We start from the raw sequence: 19,263 nt of genomic DNA, 5'->3' as shown, positions 1-19,263 counted from the left end.
CCCTCCTTCAGCCCTTCCGTCTTTCCTTCCTCCCATCTATCCTCAGCCACCTTTCACTCCTTGAAAAGAGTGAAAAAGATTGATAATACAGTCAAACCTTAAGGCGTGACCTCCCCACCTTGGCAGCAGAGAACCACCCTGTGGCCAAATGACATCCCCCAAACCCTGAGACCTGAAGACTTCTCAACGCTGAGGCTTCAGGATGAGGGGAGGATGTTCTGCATCATGGGCAGACTAGAAACGTAGGGGTGTTGTTACCATCTCTATAAGGACTGATGTCCCCACCGACTGGCAAAGGCCACTGCAGGTGGGAGCACTCCCTATTCTCAGCTAACTGCCTGTGCCCACAGCCACGCGGAACCTTCAATCACGAGCCAGGCCACCCTGCTTCCCTGTGGCCCCCAAACACACACTCTGGCGCCCCGTCACTGAGACGTGCGTGAAGAGCAGCCGCCGGCCCCGCACCAGCACCATCAGCTGCATGAGCCCCAGAGCCAAGCACGGGACAGTCTGGGTCGGACGGGATTCCCAAGGCCATATCACCCAGTCCCTTCCCCAGCGGGACTCGCCCTGACGACAGCCCCTGCTCACACGCGTGGGGAGCGGTCCCATCCTCCCCAAAGCTTCCCCTCAAAGCTCCTGCTCTTCCTGGCTGAGGCAAGCTCCCGGGAGCTACCCTTTCCCCTCCCGGCTCTTACATCTGCCCTCAGATCACCGAGGACCAAGACCCACTCTGTCCATCCCTTCGGGGCCCACCCTCCCACCTCAGACACGGCATCACCCCATTTCCAGCGAACCCCAAAAGGCAGGGCAAGAGATAAGTCCCTCCGCCGTGACCAGCCTCCTCCCCCTCCCCCGGACCCCCAGTCCTGGCTTGGTATTCACAGCACAGCCGCTGTCAGAGGGGCTCGGGGCCCGGGCAGGCTGAGCCTCCACTGCCGATTCGCTCAAGTGCTCACCAAGGAGCGAGGGCCCAGGAAGACAGCTCCCTGCCAGGTTAGCTCGAGCCAAGCCTACAGGCGACACGGGGGTCGTGGCTAAGTTCCCAGGCTCCCTGCACTCTCCCCTCCAGAAACACAGAAAAGCCAACAGAGGAAGCAACAGTCTTCATCACTCCCCCACCTGCAGTAATGCCCTAGGCTGGTAACTCTCTGCAAGGCTGCCGTCCTGCCTGGGGGGAGGAGTGGCCGCCATTTTAAGGTGCACAGGTGGCCAGCGGCAAGCAGATGCCCCACACCTGCGCGTGCAGAAGGGACAGGTAGTGGCGACTTTAAGAATATGCCAGCCTGTGAAGGAAGATTGTGGCAGAAACCCACAAAGCACTGGGGAAAGGGGAAACCACTCTCTTTCCGGGGGTGGTTTAGCTGAGGAGAAGCCCACAGCAAGAGGCCTCTCCCGGTCCCTTCCTACAGGATAGCACCCCTGCAAGGAGAGGCAGACTCGGGGGGCTTACGTGGGGCCATGGGTGATGAGAGCCAGGATGTGGCTCATGTCCACCGTGTAGGTCTCCAGGTCCGGGTAGGGCAGGCTGTGGGGCTCCTGGCATTCCAGCATCTTTGTGTTATCGTACACGTAGAGGATGCCCCCCTGCATGCGGACCAGGAAGCCCAGGTTTCGGGGAGCATCATCCAGGCAGTAAGGGTCTTCCTGGGGCAGTGGGGGAGGGTGGAAGTCTGCAAAACAGGATTGAGTGATGGCCAAGTGCCCTTCACCTCAGGAGCTCACAGGGGCCCAAAAGTCGCATTCCGGGCTTCCCTGGTGGCGCAGTGGTTGAGAGTCCGCCTGCCGATGCAGGGGACACGGGTTCGTGACCCGGTCCGGGAAGATCCCACATGCCGCGGGGCGGCTGGGCCCGTGAGCCGTGGCCGCTGAGCCTGCGCGTCCGGAGCCTGTGCTCCACAACGGGAGAGGCCACAGCAGTGAGAGGCCCGCGTACCGCAAAAAAAAAAAAGTCATGTTCCCACCGAGGCCTGCCCTGGTTGTCTGATCTAAAACCTAACCACTCCCACTGCCCCCGACATCTCATATCCCCTTCCCTGCTTTATTTTGTCTCCTCAGCACTTGCCACTATGTAAAATAATTTCTTTTCTTTATCTTGGGCAGTATATGTTCATTTTGTTCACTGCTGTGTCCGCATTCCCTAGAACGGGCCCTGGCACGCGGCTGGCCCTTCACTGTTTTAACTGAAATGAGCTTCAGCCTCCTGGGAACTTCAGGGACACGAGGCTTATGGAAAAGGGCAGCTGTGTCTCCTAATAAGAGAACAGACAGAAGCTGGCACTGCCCGGTGGGAAAAACTGTCCCTGCCCTTCCACATCTTCCTGAGCCCAGGGAGGCTAAGGGGCTAGAAGCCATCCCCTCCACAAATCAGCACAGAATAGGGAACGCGTCCCCCCCAGAGACAGAGCTGTCTGTCCCTACGGCTGCGGGCTGTTAGCCCACAGGAGCCAGAAAAGGCCTCTTGGCTATTTCCCAGCTACGACTTGGAGCAAACGACGTTACCTCCTGAACCTGTCTGCTCACCTGAGGATGACACCCTGCCTTAATGGGCTGTTGTGAGGGCTGCGCTAGCAGGTAGAGGAAAATGCTTTGTAAACAGTAATACATCGTAAGGCATTATTCTCATCACTCTCATAGTGGGTTTTCCTGGCTCTCGATAAGCTCTGTTCTGGCCAAGGAACAGGTTATGCTGAGCAGCAGTAGAACTGGGGGCTTCAGCTCTGCACATCAGCCAACCCCGCACAGGGTCCAGCTGCCTGGCTGCCACCCCAGGCAGGAGGAAACCCTGGAATCTTCATCAATGGAAGGAACGAAGGCGGAATAGCTGCCCGGGCGACCCCCATCAGTGCTCGGAACAGACTGCCCTAGAGCAGATGTGAGGCATCACAGGGGCTGAAGCAGCAGGGGGGCAGGGAACTGATGCCCCCCCACACACACTTCAGGCACGGCCACAGGCCAGCTCAGGAGTCCCTGACGTGTGCCAGTGCCTGTGAGACACACGCAGTCCAAAGGCCTGGGGGGACCACTGCCTCCACGTCACCACACTCACACCCGGGCCCCCGGGGACTCTGTTCTGTATAAAGTACACCTTCGACAGTCAGTCCTGCCTGCCCTTGCCAACACTGGAGCAGGTGGGATCAACTTCCCTCAGACAGACAGGGAAACGGGTTTGGGAGGGCTGAGACTTACCCAGGGCCCCAGGTAGTAACAGATGCCCAAAGTCGAGGTCTCAGAGCTTCAAGGAAAGCAAGAGACAGGAGACATCTTGGCACCAACTCCCCCCCGAGGGGGCAGCCAGGGTCCTGGGTGCTGGCACAAGACCACCAGGCCCTCATCCGATCCCCCACCACCAACTTTCAAGATCGAGGTTTCCTGTTGTCTTCATTCATATTAGTTAACTTGCAGCCTCTACTGCTCCTGGGTCTTTCACAGGCCAAACAGACTCCACCAGAAACGATCCTGCCTTCTCTGATCCCTCCCTCCCCAAACTCCACAGCATCAACGTAACTCCTATTTACCAATCACTCCCCAGATGCCAGAACTGCACTAACCACTTCACGTGCATTCTCTCGTTTCATCCTCACAACTGGCCCAAGGGATAGATATTAGTATTCCCATTTTATAGACTGAGAAACTGAGGTTTGGAGAAATACCTTCCTTGCCCAAGACAGTGGTGGAGCTTAGATCGGAATGCAGGTGGGTTGGATTCCAGAGCCAACTTCCCTGCCCTGGGAACACACCCTCTCTACTTACCCACACGCCACCCACCTCACCACCAATTTGGCATTTACTGTCTGATTGTGTTTAAATATCCAGCATGAGGCTGCCTGTCTCCCTGGAGGACCCCGAAGATCAGGGACTGTCTTTCGCCCCCTCCCCTGCCTTGTCTCTCTCAACTTGTACAGCTCAACCAAGGGCAAGGCACACAGTGCACGTGGAATCAATCCTTGGGGAAACCAGCAAAAAAAATCAGTGTAGGAGAAGCCAACACCAGGGCTCTGCCCTTAAAACACCATCTGGGGGAGATACATCCAACCAGTAAAACCTCCTGACCAACCCTCGGGCCATGCCCTGCTTGAAAGCCCACCTGCAGCCACAGCGCCGTACCTGGGAGGCCCTCTTCCAGAGGTGCAGCGTCTGCCCGCCAGTGACCCAGGTACTGGGCCGTGGTGCGTGGGAAGCGGTGGTAGGCGAGCCGGGCGTACTTCTCCCGGATCACCAGGGCCTTGGCCAGGCTCTTGGCGGCCTGTTCATAGTCCTCCACGGTGATCTGCAGAAAAGGGTTCACACAGCAGGCCTGAGACCACTGACCTAGCAAGACCTACCGCAAGGTTAGCCCTTGACTAGCAGCAGGCAACTTGGGTTTGGGGAGCATTCCCACCACTGTGGGCCCAGTGGTTCCCTGTGCTTGAACGGTTTGTACAAATACCATGGTTAATGCCAGACACCCAAGTTCCTGCTGGGAGTCTGGAACCGAGGGATGTGCTCTGCAGATGTGTGGCCACAGCCCCAGTGAAAACCGTGGCTGCTGAGTCTCTAACGAGCCTCCGTGGTAGATGACACTTCACACATGCTGTCACAATTCAATGCTGAATGGATTAAGTGCGTTCTGGTGACTCCACTGGGTGGGGCTGCTGGGAAGCTTGCTGCTGGCCTCTTCCAGACTCTGCCCCACGTACCTCTTCCCTTTGCTGACTTTGCTCTGCAGTCTTTCCCTGTAATAAATCCTAGTCCTGAGTACAGCTCTGCGCTGAGTCCTAGGAGTCCTCCTGGCAAATCACTGAACCCAGCAGGGGTCTTGGGGGTCCCCTAACACAGCCGGAGATTTGGGGCTGTTGGAGAGAGTCAGGTACCCCAGCCTGCACACTGCAGGCCAGCCTCAGTGAGGCTGATTAAACCACAAGCCAGCTGCCGCTGCCCCCGGCCCAAGAAGAGGCACAGCCTGGACCATATCCCCGATCAGGGTTAGCACCATCATTTTCAGTTGAGAAAATACATGGTTTCTTCGGAGGTAAAGATAAAAACTTCTGTGTGCTCAGTCTGCTGCTTTGCCAACCCCAGGCTTCTGATTCATCTGGTAATCACCCCCGTTCACCCCGTCAACAAGCACTTGTGTGTTATGGGACAGGCCCTTTTCGTAGATTTCATTTTGGTCCTCACTGCAACCCATTTTACAACTGGGGAAACAGAGACTCAGAGAGGATAAGTCACAGGAAGTCACGAAGTCAAACTTCAGACCCTGATCTGACCGAGTCCCAAAGCCCAAGTATGCTCTGCTTTCCCAGAGCTGCCTCACGCTCAGAGATAAATGAGATAAATTCCCACCTTCCAGTGGGCTCGTTAATCTTTGTCTCTGGGGAAGGACAGGTGTGGAAGAAATCTGAACGTGCTGGGGGAGACAGTCATTCATAAGAGAGGATATGAGATGCGGCAGAGGGAGGTACAAGAGGGAGCACAGAGCCGGAAGGCTGGGGCCTGGACCATGACCCCTCTGCTTTAGTAAAAAAAATCATTTTTAGCTTTGAAATGTTGTAAACATACAGACAAGCACTGAAGATAATATGACAGACACCCATGTATCTACCTTCCAGAGCTAACAATTTTAATATTTTTTATTGTTGTTTCAGATGTCTTATATGTTTACATAAATAAATCATCTCAGATAACAGCTAAAACTCTGCCCTCCTCCACCCACTCCATCCTCAGAGGAAGGAAGTTGGTATACATCTTTCCCATGCACGTTTTTACACTTTTTTTTTTCCCTTGCTTCTTGTTAAGGAAGGAGCTTCTCCTTTCCTGACTCCAGGTGTCCCCATGAGGGGGTGTTAATTCCATTTTACACTTTCTGATGGCTTAGGAGAGCAACAGGAATAGGTGAGCGGACAACACCGTAGACACAAATATGTCCCTGCCAACAATAAAGCCAAATACTGTCTGCAGGACTGAGGGACTCAGCAGGGCAAGGGGCTCAGGCCACGGCTGGAGGTATCAGAGACGTGCTCAGAGTCCCAGCAGACCAGCCAACCTGTAAGCACTGCAGGCCTCAGGCCTGGCGGCTGACCCACTGGGGGCCAAGGCGACCTGCAAGGTCAGCCTGCCTCTCATAGACTGGTGGCTCTCTGGGGACCACTCACCAGTTCAGGGGCTCAATGCCCTACAATGTGCCAAGCAGGAGACTGACTGAAAGGAGCTAGTTAATACACCAGGCCAACGTCCTCCCCCCAACTTCAGCTGGCTGTCAGCCCACCTCTAGTCTCCCCTTCCACTGTTCTGCCCACATGCCAGAGGCTGGGCGGACACCACGGACTCCTGGTCAGGATGCTGTATCTCCAGGCAAGGGCTGTGTTGTTTCCAATCCAACCAAAATTCCCACGCATAGAAAGGAATTTAAATAAAGTATGGTTCATCCACACCGTGGAATACTATGCACTTGTAAAAAAGAAATAACAAGGAAGTTCTTGATATATTGATATGGCATTATCTCCAAGACGTACTGTTACATGAAAAACCCAGGCTCAGTATAATGTATAGTAACTACCATTTGTGTAAAAATAAATAAATCAACTACACGGGCACAGTAAACTGTAGGTACACAGGCCATCTACGTGAGAACACACCAGAAACCAAAACCAAGGATTGCCTCTGAGGAGGGGAATCGGGTGGCTAGAGGACTGATATAATTTTTGTACCTTTTAAATTTTAAGCCATGTGCAAGGATTTTCTATTGCTCAAAAAATAAATTTTTTTAAGCTAGAAGAAAACGTATAGAAGAGTAATAAGTCACTTTGCTTTCTCAGATACACTATATATTCTAAAACTACTGTTAAAAAAGGAGAGAGACAGAATAACAAGGCCAACTGAGGGTAGTAGGTTGAGGGCCAGGGAGATGGAACCAAACCTGGCACTAAGTGATACTTCTCTTCAAGAAACAAGCAATAAAAAGGCATCATCCAACCAGGTGAAAGGAGCACATTTTCAGTGACTGAGTTAACCGACTTGGTGCAAACCAAGCTTGTTTACTTTCTTGTCAAGACCTGCTCGTCCTGCCTGGCTGGTCTAGCCTGTATTTAAGGACATGAGTCCAAGCACAGAGGAAGAGCTGATTCAGCAATAACTGATTTCGCACAAACCAATCAATACCAGGACTTAATCCATTCAACATCTGGGAACACTAAAGAGCCCAAGCTGGAACCGTCCCCCATGGGCTACAGGGACAGAGGGCAGTGTTTCTGGGCCCACAGCACATATGGAACCTACGGGCCACACGGTGTACCAACCTGCAGCCCTAGGCCCTCCTCACAGGGAGAGCAGCGCCCTAGACACACACCCGCTACCTCGCCTAGAACCCTCCTTCTCTCCAGGCTCCTGTGCCTCCTGCCTGCCACCTCCCAGACACCCACAGACCAGGCCAGGCTTCAGGGCTGGGCGTGACCCCACGGGACCCCAGCTTTGGCACAAGGCACACACAACACTCACAGAGCCCCCGCAGAGACGCCTTACCCCAGCACAGTAGTCTCCGCTGATGGTGACCCGCTGGTACTCAGGCATGGCGTAGGGCGCAGGTGCGGGCTGGGGAGGGGCTCCGGGGAGCACAGGAGCTGCGGCAGACACGGCTGGGCAGGCTGTCGGGGGGCCCTTCCAATCTTGCTGCGTCGGCATTTGCAGAGACAGGGACTGGGACCGAATCATCTTAAAACTTTTCTTTCTAAAAGTCGAGGACAAGGAAAAGTGAAAGAAAGCAGCGAACTGGGGCGAGTGATGAAGAGTCTCTGTTGTGGACATGGCAGGAGAATTTGGCTCTGATTAATCAGCGGTGCTGGTCCTACCGTGAAGAAGTTTCTAATCGTTCGTGCCGTCCTCTCACACTCGTCTCTCTGCATGCAATATCTCCCTGCGGCCACTAAGAACTGCTGTGGCCTGCGTTTGCAGGGCGCGTGGAACATGCAAGTAGGCAAATGTCTCAGGAGACAGAGGGCAGACCACCCCGCAGGGGTCTAACACCAAGGGCAAGTGAGGTGAGCACGATGTCGAATCAATCACCGTGCTGTCTTCAGATAAACCAAACTCTGGGTCCCAGCATACGAACAGTCTCAATCACAGTGCACTTCACAAAGTTAACAATTTGGGGCATTGGAGCCAGAAGAGATTGTGACAGTCAAGCAGTCCCACCTCCTGTTTTCATAAAGGAAGAGTCAGGGGACCAGAGATGGGAAATGGCTTATACGAAGTCACGGCAAGGTGCAGCCAGCCCTTAGCTTCCCACCTCCCTGGTACCCTGTCACCCCAGCTGCTCCCTCCACTAGCCTGGCATGTGCCCTCCTGGCCGCTGCTGGGGCAGGCACAGGTCTGTAGCTTTGTTATGGGAAAGGGACTGATCAGCATCAATTTCAGGTCTCTCTGGACCTGTCACCTCGGCACCAAAAGACGATCTCACAAACTCTTGGGGAAGTAAGCACAAGGTTGGTTTAAAACGCCACAAGCTCGTGCTTATTTGCAATGCTGATTTGTGAACCCTCACCTTCCTCATTAACTAATCAGTAATGTTTCAAATGACACCACCCCAAGTCCTAGGATCTCCAGGCATAGAGTTAAGCAGCAGGGAGGTGAGGCCATCAGCACTCCCCTCTCCCACGTCTCTCCCCAGCACTGCCACCCAGTGATGTCCAACGCCAGCAACCAGCTGACTACTTGCCCTCCTGTGTCACAGGGCCCAGCAGCCTCCTGGGTACTATCCCAGCACAACCAGGGCCTACAGCCACCAGCGAAGGACTCAGTGACAACCGTGACCCACCAGAGCCCCTAGAACCCCTCCTTTTCTCCAGGACCCAGCGACATCTACAGGGTGTGGAGAAATCAGCTGATCTCCAAACCGACCTTATGACTCACCCGGAGGCAGCTGTCTTCCTCCTGGCTCTTGGCCGGGTCTCTTCTCACAGACCCACGGCTGATTTTTCAGGAACCACCAATCTTTCCCTGCCCTGTCTATACACCCACTGCTTGCCATGGCTCTCTGGTCCTTATCTGCCCACATGCGTTATCCCCTCTTTGGGGACAAGACTGTTTAGACCTGGAAAGTGGAGGCGGGCGGCCCTTTTTCAGAAGTCTGTCTTTGCCCTGACCCCAACCCTACATAACAGATGCACTGAGTTGTTCAGGAAACCCAGGCTGGACTCCAGAAACCTCCAGCCTAGGCTTTCCCCAGCCCACCATCCATCCATCACACGGAGCTGAGTCAAGCATCCCATTCCAAGGAAGATACCAACTCATGTCTGTCAATCATTCCTCAGAGGCAGACTCACCTTGAGCAATGAGGTTCCCACTTTGGCATCTTTTGGATGTTCGCACCTAGAGGAAGAGCCGTTACTTTGGGCTCCCTCTCCTGTTCTGACAGGGTCAGCCAGACCCTGGGAGACTCTGGCTTCTGTGTCACCCACACATCTGCCAGGTCACTGTTTTTATCCCTATGCCAACTATACCCCTGCAGGCCTCAGCCAATGCCGCCTGATGACCAGTCCTGCTAAGGAAAAGCAAGGTGACATCTAAGGTGAGAAACAGGTAAGAAAGCTTAAAAAAAAAAAAAACCACAATCAGAAAGCTGTCTGAGCCAAAGCCCACCAGACTTGTGCAAGGAACGTCCATATTCCTCTGCCCCAGGGAGGAAGCCAGAACCCATCCATTACGGCTCCAACCTTGGTCTTCAGGTGAGCCCCAGACTGTCACACGTGAACATGGGCTGGGAGCTCGGACTCCACAGGGATAAGGGACAGGTTTAACAACAGATGGGGCAGCTCCTTAGGGCCCACACGCCATGGGCCAGGGCTTGGAATAACCAGAGCTAACCACTAAAGCTCGTCTCTAAGAAAACCGGAAAAGCTAAATGGAGCCCAAGGAGAGGGCCCACTTGCTGGCTCGCAGCTCTGTAGGTGAAACGTCGGCGTGGGCTCGGCTGGGCTCTACGTCCGGGGTATTGGAAGGCCAAACCCAGGCTGGCCACACTGGGCTCTTAGCTGGAGACCCTGGGAAAGAATCCACTTCCGAGCTCATGCAGGTGGTTGGCAGAATTCATCTCCATGTGGGCCTAGACTGAGGCCCAGGCTCCTCGCTGGCTACCGGGCAGGGGTCGCCCTCTGATTCTTGTATGTAGCGCCCTCCATCCTCAAAGCCCGGCACAGCGCCTGGCTCTGGCGGGAAGGCTCCACATGAGCATTTAGGCTCCAGAATGTCAGGGGGCACCCAGAGACAAAGAGGAAGCTGCAGAGAGGGTTCCTCCTCCGAAAGATTCACATCTGAGTATTTGCATAACGGTGCCTCTACTGAACAGCGAGGCTGAAAGATAAAGCTGGGGGTGCACAGCTCCAGAGGATGCTGGGACATCTGACAGGCAGTCTAGGGACCAAGCTGTCCTCTGGCAGAAAAGAAGCCAGCGGGCAGCAGGGAACTACGGTCCAGCTTTTCCCTCCATTTCATTCAGAAGCTGGCAATTATACCCTGGGGAGCAGCCCCCAGTGTCATTCCAGTGTCTTCTCGTGGAAGCAAGGACCCCAGCCCTGACTGGAGATGGGACAGCCTCGTGGTTAAAGTGTGGGGTCCTACCTTCGACAGACGTGGATTTGAGTCTCTGCCCTGTCACTTACTGGCAATGTGTCCTAATCAGCAAAATCGAGATAAGAATATCCACTTGATAAGCTTCATGTGGGGCTTAAAGAATGAAAGTAAACTGCACAGGGCAGCACTTAGCCCACAGGAAGCAGTAGCTGCTGTTGCTGCCCATCTCTGCCACAGGAAGCTGGACAGATAGTTAACATCTCCCTGGGGCTTCCTGTGATCCAGGCACTGCCCTAAGCCTTTTGTGTATGTTAATTCCCTCATTCCTCACAACACCCCAAGAAAGTAGCTCTTTACCATATCTACTTTACAGATGATGAAAAACTGGGGCACAGAAAGGTTTCCTAATGGGCCCAAGGTCACAGAGCGTACCAGGGAGTGGTAGAACACAGTGGCCCAGAGAGCCGTGGCCACCCCGAGGTAGCATCTGTGGTGGCAGTGGAGAAACAGGATGTCTTTCTTCTGCCACACGTCATCCACTGCTCACCAACACAGGCCGAGTCCTGGGCTAGATCCTGGGGATCCAGTGGGAGCCAGATAAAGTCCTCAAGGAGCTTCCAGTCAAAAGGGGCAGACAGGGCTTCCCTGGTGGCGCAGTGGTTGAGCGTCCGCCTGCCGATGCAGGGGACACGGGTTCGTGCCCCGGTCCGGGAAGATCCCACATGCCGCGGAGTGGCTGGGCCCGTGAGCCATGGCCGCTGAGCCTGCGCGTCCAGAGCCTGTGCTCCGCAACAGGAGAGGCCACAACAGTGAGAGGCCCGCGTACCACAAAAAAAAAAAAAGGGGGGGGGGCAGACAGATGCAAACCAAGACCATCACAACCTAACAAGTAGGGAAGGAGCAAAATTTCTGGAGATGAGCTTGTAGAGGAATTTCTGGAAACCACGGAGCATCGTTTAGACTTAGAGTAAGAAGGCTTCCATTTTGCCATTAGCCTGGGCATCGATAAGAAGAGAAGACTCTCTTTTGAAGACGTCAGGCCCAGTGTCACTCTGTAACGGAAACTGGCCTCAGAAACCTATTTCTAGTAATACGAAATGCCAGGACTCCTTCTCATTATTAAGGGTCCAAAATGCTCAATTCTTAAGACACAGAACGCCGGCAGACCATTCAGTTCATGAAGTTAGCCCTCTGTTCAGTCAGTGTAGTGTGGACCAGGGTCTCCCCCATCAGCCTCTTCTTTACCCTCCAGGGATGACCTGTCCCCGCCTCACTCAGCACAAGGCTGGCACTCAGAGCTGGCCAATGGCACCAACGACCCCTTCACTTCACAGCCCCTCGGAGGAAGGAAAACACTTATTTTTTGGATGATGAACCTCTGTTCTTACCTTCATACAAGTACTTGACATGTTACTACTTTCCAAAAAAAGTTAAGGAAATACTGAAATTCTGTCCTACCAAGAAAGGAAAGGACTTGCCTTTTAAAATAAGGCGGTACCTTAGGAAGGACCTGATGATGGACTAGGTGGCAGAGAAAGCCCAAGTTCTACGACGTTAGCCGTTGGGGTCTGCAGTACGCCAGCCAGCCAGGCACCCAGCTACGGCCCTGCCAGACACGTTCTCAAAGCTTTTTATTCTCTAATTCTGCTCTCCCAGGTGAGATACGCTAAAAGGGCGAGGGCTTCCCAATGCACTTGGACAAAGATCCAAACTATTGGGTTGGATAAAAAGTGTATTCGGGTTTTTCCGTAACATCTCACAGACAAACCTGAACAAACTTCTTAGCCAGCCCGATACTTACCAGGGAGCACAGACCACTCTGATCTGGGCCCTGCCTACCCCTCCAGCCGGAGGTCATGGCTCTTCCCCCTTAACCACACCTCTGCCCAGCATGGGCCTCCTTGAAGATCCCTGAGGGCCTCTGTCCTGGCTGCTCCACCTGTAAGACTCTCACCCAGCTCTACCCAGAGCTGGCTCCTTTATGCCCTTGCATCAGCTACAACGTCACCTCCTAGGAAAGACCTTCCCTAAGAACCCAGTCTGAAAAAGGACTCTCCCTCTCCATGCGTCAGCTGGCTGCTGGCTAGGTTTGGCCAGTGGCAACCGGTGGGGGAAACTGGAACATGCCAGAAGGATTAAAGCCAGGTATCCCTGCCTCCATCTCTGCCTTGGGAGGCATCTCTGCAGCTGTTGCCTCACCCCCTAGGCTACATTTTCCACTGACAAGGCCACCACAGTTCCAACTTCTCTACCCCAGGCTCCAGCAACACCACCTCTCTCCACTGTCTCTCTGCCTGGGGTAGTGGCTGCTTCCTACTGTGTCTAATCTCCGGGCTGCCTCTCTCCCCACTGCTTGCCTCCTCGGTTCTCTACCCCCTGTAACCAATTCCCTGCATGAAAATCCTATTTCCATTACTCAAGTAGTTTCTGCTTTTCTGGTTAGACCCTGACTAACACAGCACTTATCATAACCTGTCATTTTTCAATTAAGTGGTCCAGTCACTTAATTACTGTCTAGGCTGACTGTAAGCTCTACAGAGAAGGGACTATACCTATCTTGTTCACTAATGCATCCCCAGTGCCCAGCACAGCACCTGGCAAATAGTGAGCTGAGTTAATTAACAGTGCAAAGTACATATACATTGTTAATTAGCCATGAAAAGAAGTAAAACATGTTTCCCAAGAAATCCTCGAGTTTTCAGAAAGAAAATGGAAATGTCATTTGGAAATGGTGTGTACTTGTGCACATGATTTGTTATTAAAACATCAGGAGAGAAAGTGGTTTTTGATCTTTTCAACCAAACAAAGGCACCAAGACACACTTCAGTGAATAAGTGGTGAGTTCAGTAGTCTTGGTTAAGAAATAACCTCAGTTCCCAGGACAGCCGAGTTCACACAACGCGTCTCATCCAGGACACACGCCCACAGCCCGCCTGGGTCTGAACAGCCCCACACAAGTCAGGGGGACAAACCTTTTCGCAGTCTCCACAGACTTCTGCTCCGCCAGCTCCTTCTGCAGCTCCCTCTCCTTGGCCTCCTTCTGCCCGATGGGGCAGTCCTCGGGGACGGTGAAGAGGGACAGGACATCTTTGCTGTCCTCCTCTCGGAGCACTTTAGCGAACACCTTCTCGGCCAGGAGCCGGACTTGCTCGTCCACCTCGGAGATGTTCAGCTTGGGGAACTGGCGCGGCATCTCGACTGGCAGAAAAAGAACCAGCGTGAGCCTATAAGAATTACTGGACCACCTGAGTCACTGGTGAGTGGCAGGAGAAGACACCGGAAAAAGGGCCAGGTGCCCCGGTGCTTGTGGTCAGCTGTCTACTTAGGAACTCCCCAGACCAAACCCTGCAGGCCAATTTTTAAAACTAGCTCCATAAGTGACTGGATGTGAAGGGTGTAGGTCCAGTTACATCTCACGAGAACGCAAACGTTCAGAAGTGAAAGAATGAACTGTCCAACCAAGTCTACTTCTGTTTTCCTGAACCCAGGGAATCCTTAGCGCGTGGGCGGCCCCGTCCTTCCCGCCTTGGTTTCCATGACAGAGCAGGAAGAGGAGAGTTCAGAAGCCCCTTCCTGCAGGCTATGAGGAGGCCGTGCCACGTACTACAACGTCCAGACTTACTTCCCACTGCACATAGGGGAAGACCAAAGACCTAAGGGGTTAATGATTAGCATAAGGTCCCAGGAGATCCACAGCTACATTCCTCACCACATAAAATGAGGCCTTCTGCTGAAATGAAATCATAATTCCACCATCTCCCAAACCCTCTGGAACTTCTAACAAGACAGCAAATAAAATAAAGGTTTGGGGACAGGGAGACTCTTTACCTCTCACAACCCCACTGAAAACTCACTCCCTCAAAGAAGCTTGCCCTTATCCTCCTCTGCACACTGGGCTCCTGTCAGTAGCTGGTCTAAATCACCTGGTTGGCTCCTTTCTTTACTGTCTTTCTGCCTGTCTTTCAACACTTACATAGCCCATAGTAAGTACACTCTGCGAAGCCCTATACATTTACGAGCTCAGTTTATTCCCGTTTTACAGATGAGAGAAGGAAGGCACAGAGAGCTAACTTGCCCAGGGTCACACCTCTCATAAGTGGGCAGAGACCTGAGCTGTTCTGTCTCTGGCTCGCCTGTCCCTTTCCTCGCTAAGCCTCTGCTGAGGGATTTGAATGCGGGCACCTGGCTCCTGCATCTGTCCTCTAAACCACTACGCTGTGCTGCTTCTCTCTGCCTATTTGGGGGTCAGGGCAAGTGTCCACACTGTCCCTCACACTTATGGAACAGACCAATACGGCCTCCTCTCCACAAGCCACCTTCACCAGGAGCGGCTCTGGAAGAGGCGTTTCCTGTCCATCCAGTTTCTTTAAGGAGGGTTTTGAAGAGAGACGTGGCTTTGTCAGCCCGACAGAGGAGGACGAAGGTGAGACAGGGCCCAGTTGCTGCCTAGCAGGGAGAGGAAGCAATTACAAGGGAGGAGGGACTCACTGAACAACCCTGGGGCAGTCATTCTCTCACCTCACAGTGTTCTCACCTGTGAGATAAGGGGATTAGACTAAGTGATCTCCAAGGCCCTCTCAGTTCTAGGTACCAGGGAGGTTTCTGGTGCCTGGGGAGCCTTGCTGCTCTGGTCTTCTCTGCGGCACAGGGGTCTAATTCATGACACAGACAGGAGTGAAGCAAGCAGGCTGGTAACGGACAGGCACGGTACCCCTGTGGGCCCCTAGACTGTAAAACCAATTTCCTCCTTCCCCCCCACCCCGCCCCCAGGGCCAGGCCTTTCCTGGGCCTCCTTCACCCTCAGGGGCTTGAGTGGGAGGGAGCTGGGAGGTGAGAGGCAGCCCAGCACGCAACTGCTGGTCCGTGGCAGCAGAGACCAGGACTGCAAACACCTATCCTGCAGAGATGAACAGCTGACTGTGGAGATTTCCACATCCTGATAGCAGAGAGAAGGGGAAGCTGGAAACTATCAGAGCAGAGGCCAGAGAAGGTGACAGAAGAAAGAAATGGAGAGAAAGACAAACAGCTAAGACCCGGGAGGAGCTGTTAGGGGAGAACAAAGCCCCAGCCCTCCACTCTAAGGCCCTGGGCAAGTGCAGCATTCCAAAACCTCACATCTATCTCAGAAGCAGGCCTCCAAAGGGCCCCAGGCAAGAGGCAGCAAATGCCATAAACCATTCAAGCATCTGACAGAGTAAACCCACTTCTAGAAATTGCTTCTAAGAAAAGAATCTGAAGGAAGGAAAAAGTACAAACATGTTTACCTTCACTCTTTATATAAATAGCTTTAAAATGTCCAAATGAGAGCATACTCGCTTGAAAAAAAACATTAAGCAACCAAAATTATAACTATGAGGACAGTGCAATCACATAAAAAATACCTTGTGAGGACTTCCCTGGTGGCGCAGTGCTTAAGAATCCACCAATTTCAACAAACAGGAACGTTTTCATAGCACCACGACCCCTCCAGAAAGGGAGCACAGTGCCTCTTAAATCCCCTCCTTATACAAATGATGCCGTTTCTTGCTCTTGCCAGACTCCCACAGTTAGAACCCACGACACAGACCTGAGCCTGGCACTGGAGTCTCCATGGCCGATTCTGAGGATGCCACCCAGGTGACGCACTTGGGCCAAGGGCTGCGTGCTGCCGGGGAGGCTGAGCTGAGTCAGTGTAAGTGCAGCTAGCTCGGTTCTGTCTGCTGCTGGGGTGGGAGGTCTCTGCTTTGCATATCTGTGAGCAGCCCTCAGTAAGAGCAGGAAAAGTCTGGGCTGGAAATTCTTCCGTGAACATGAAATGGAAGCGGAAAATTTCCAAGAGTCCTACGGGGCCCAGGTAATGCTAGTTATCATGGCTGCTGTGTCCGGAATGCAGCGTCCTGGCCCGGTTCACAGCCCCCTTCGGAGCAGGAAACTAAAGCAACTGCTGTCCAATGCAATAGTGCATTCAGCCTTCCTGACAAACCGCAGACGATAAGCCACAGCCTCCAACGTCCAGATCCCTCCTGAAAGCCGCGCACTAACCGCGATACCATCACCCGTGCTGCTTCCGTTTTGAACCCCGCCTCGGGCTTGGCCTGGGACCCGGTTCATCTTACCAAGGGAAGTCGTCTATACACACAGAGCCTGCCCTGGTCTCCTCAGAGGGCCCCCCAAAGGGCCCCCAAACAGTCCTGAGGGCACCCCAGGGCTGGTGGGGGGAGCTCCGGGCCAGTTGCTAATATGAGCCTCTCCCCACCCCCTCTAAAAGAGGGAAGGGCCAGGAACTGGAAAGGACAGAGACTCAGGGGGAGGGGACATCTCAGCGCAGGAGCCTGCAAGGATGGAAAGACGGGCATGCCCTGTCTCATTCCTTCCCTTCTTCCCTGAAAAGAGCTGCACATCACAGGTGACGGGGCAGCCTGACCAGCTCTGCCAGAGCGCACGTGCCTGCCCACCCCTCCACACCCAGGGAAGAGGCGCCTCCCGCCTGACCCACCCAAGCCCACCTGCCCCAGCCTCCCCTTCTTACTGCCGCTCCCGGCTCCCATGTGGGCCTCCAGCTCGGAGGAGCCTCCTGAGCGCCGGCTGGACGCGGCCACCCAGCCACCACAGCTGCCGCTCTCCCTGCCTCAAGGGACCCGCAGAGCAGTCAGGGTGGATCACAACAGCATCACAGGTCGCAAAGCTCCACTCTTCATCTGCCGTTTAGGAGAAGGATGGTCCTCTGTGGGGAAGCTCACAACAGACACACAGCTTCCCCGTGACTCAGGCCAACAGCGTGGGTCTGGGAAATAACCATGAGCAAAAGGGCTATTTCTGTGGTGCTGTCGAAATCCTGGGGAGAAGCGCCCAGAAAGGATGGGGCCAGTTGTTTACCGGGAGGCTGGCTCCAGCCCTGACCTGGGCCTGAGTCACCTCCTCACGTCCAATCATGAGGTTGTGCCTTCCTGAGCCCACATAATAACTCCTGTGCGTACAGAGCAGGATTAAAGGGTTGACACACGATCCTCAGGCCGCTGCTGGGCTCTAGCTACCAAGAGATTATGAACCCCCCGTCCTCACAGCTGTTTCATAAACAGTGCAACCAGCAGGCTACAAGCAACCTAGAGGGAGGGTAATGTGTATTCATTAAATAATTAAATGACCTTAAAACGGAAAAAAAAAAAAAAAGAAAAAAGAAATCCGAGCCCTTAGTACTATCCTGCCAGAGGGAGGAGAGGCAAACGATTCCTTCTGCTAGTGTGTTTGGGGGGCGAGGTTGGGGGCGGGTAGGACGGGGCTGCCATGGGAGCATCCTAGCCCATGCATCTGAGAACCGACTTAGACCCAGCACATCCAAGGAGTCTTATTCTGCACCTTTAACCAGACCGTGGATACCCTTGGTCTAAACAAGCATTTTCCAAAGTGTAGTGTGTACAACATAAAAATGTCAGAAGGCTGGGACAGGACTGCGTACCACAGTCTTTATGGGGATTCACACGCAATTCCTACTAGTAGGTCCTAAACATCTGAGAAGTCCTCCAGTCAAGAAAGCTGCTTAACTTTCTTTAACCCAACACACTTATTTGACCCTCCCACCACTGCCACCATAGGGAAAAACACCCATTAATATCCCGGGCATAGGCTTTGGAAAATGCCTTCCACTTTGAGCCTTCATTTTCCAACCTAGAGAAAGCTGCCTTCCTGGGCCCCAGTGACCAGTGTGAGATCTACTCCATCATGTCCATACAGAGATGGGCAGCAGACCCACTAAGATGACACAGGTTGGGACAATGGCCAAGGGCCCCGCTGTAGGGATACAAGACCCTCCAGAACAGTTTAGGAGGAAACTGTGGCTCTGTTTTGGGAGGGCAACCTTTGCTCAGGACCTAACAATTCCACCTTGAGCCTAACCTGTCTCTGCTCCCCGTGGCCCAGAAGTCCCCCTGGATGGAGGAACACTGGTCCCAAACGCAAAGCCTTTTCCCTTTTGAAGGAACGTTAAGACAATCTATGATACTACCGAATGGAAGAAAATATTGCTAATGATATAACCGATAAGGGGCTAATATCCAAAATATCAATATAAACAGCTTATAAACTCAACATCAAAAACACAAACCACCTGATTAAAAAATGGCCAGAAGACCTGAATAGACATTTTTACAAAGAACACATACAGATGGCCAACAGGCACATGAAAAGATGCTCAGTATCATTAATCAGAGAAATGCAAATTAAAATCACAATGAGAGGGCTTCCCTGGTGGCACAGTGGTTGAGAGTCAGCCTGACGATGCAGGGGACACGGGTTCGTGCCCCGGTCCAGGAAGATCCCACATGCCGTGGAGCCGCTGGGCCCGTAAGCCATGGCTGCTGAGCCTGCATGTCCAGAGCCTGTGCTCCACAACGGGAGAGGCCACAACAGTGAGTGGCCCGTGTACCGCCAAAAAAAAACCAAAAAACAGGACTTCCCTGGTGGCACCGTGGTTAAGAATCCGCTTGCCAATGCAGGGGACACGGGTTCGAGCCCGGGTCCGGGAAGATCCCACATGCTGCGGAGCAACTAAGCCCGTGTGCCACAACTACTGAGCCTGCGCTCTAGAGCCCACGAGCCACAACTACTGAAGCCCGCGCGCCTAGAGCCCATGCTCCACAACCAGAGAAGCCACCGCAATGAGAAGCCCGCGCGCTGCAAGTAAGACCCAAGGCAGCCAAAAATAAAATATAAAAAAATTAAAAACAAACAAACAAAAAAAAT

At 53.4% G+C, this 19,263-nt stretch overlaps 1 protein-coding gene across 1 annotated transcript in view; it reads right to left on the bottom strand.

The window, feature by feature from the left end:
- Window positions 1-17,104, bottom strand: part of AMPD3 (adenosine monophosphate deaminase 3) — a gene marked incomplete at its 3' end in the record, with an annotated part of 33,873 nt that extends 16,769 nt beyond the window's left edge. Inside the window, exons 1-5 of the mRNA XM_082844228.1 lie at window positions 17,054-17,104; window positions 13,518-13,743; window positions 7,501-7,705; window positions 4,108-4,270; window positions 1,454-1,673 (exon numbers count right to left, since the gene is read on the bottom strand). Of these exons, the coding sequence (XP_082700354.1) occupies window positions 1,454-1,673; window positions 4,108-4,270; window positions 7,501-7,705; window positions 13,518-13,743; window positions 17,054-17,072 (833 nt within the window). The 5' untranslated portion in view covers window positions 17,073-17,104. The remainder of the gene's footprint in view (window positions 1-1,453; window positions 1,674-4,107; window positions 4,271-7,500; window positions 7,706-13,517; window positions 13,744-17,053) is intronic.
- Between the last annotated feature and the right edge of the window lie 2,159 nt (window positions 17,105-19,263).

Source organism: Leucopleurus acutus (genome assembly GCF_964270905.1).
Source record: "Leucopleurus acutus genome assembly, chromosome: 8".
Lineage (NCBI taxonomy): Eukaryota > Metazoa > Chordata > Mammalia > Artiodactyla > Delphinidae > Leucopleurus > Leucopleurus acutus.
This window is presented reverse-complemented; position numbering and strand designations above follow the sequence as displayed.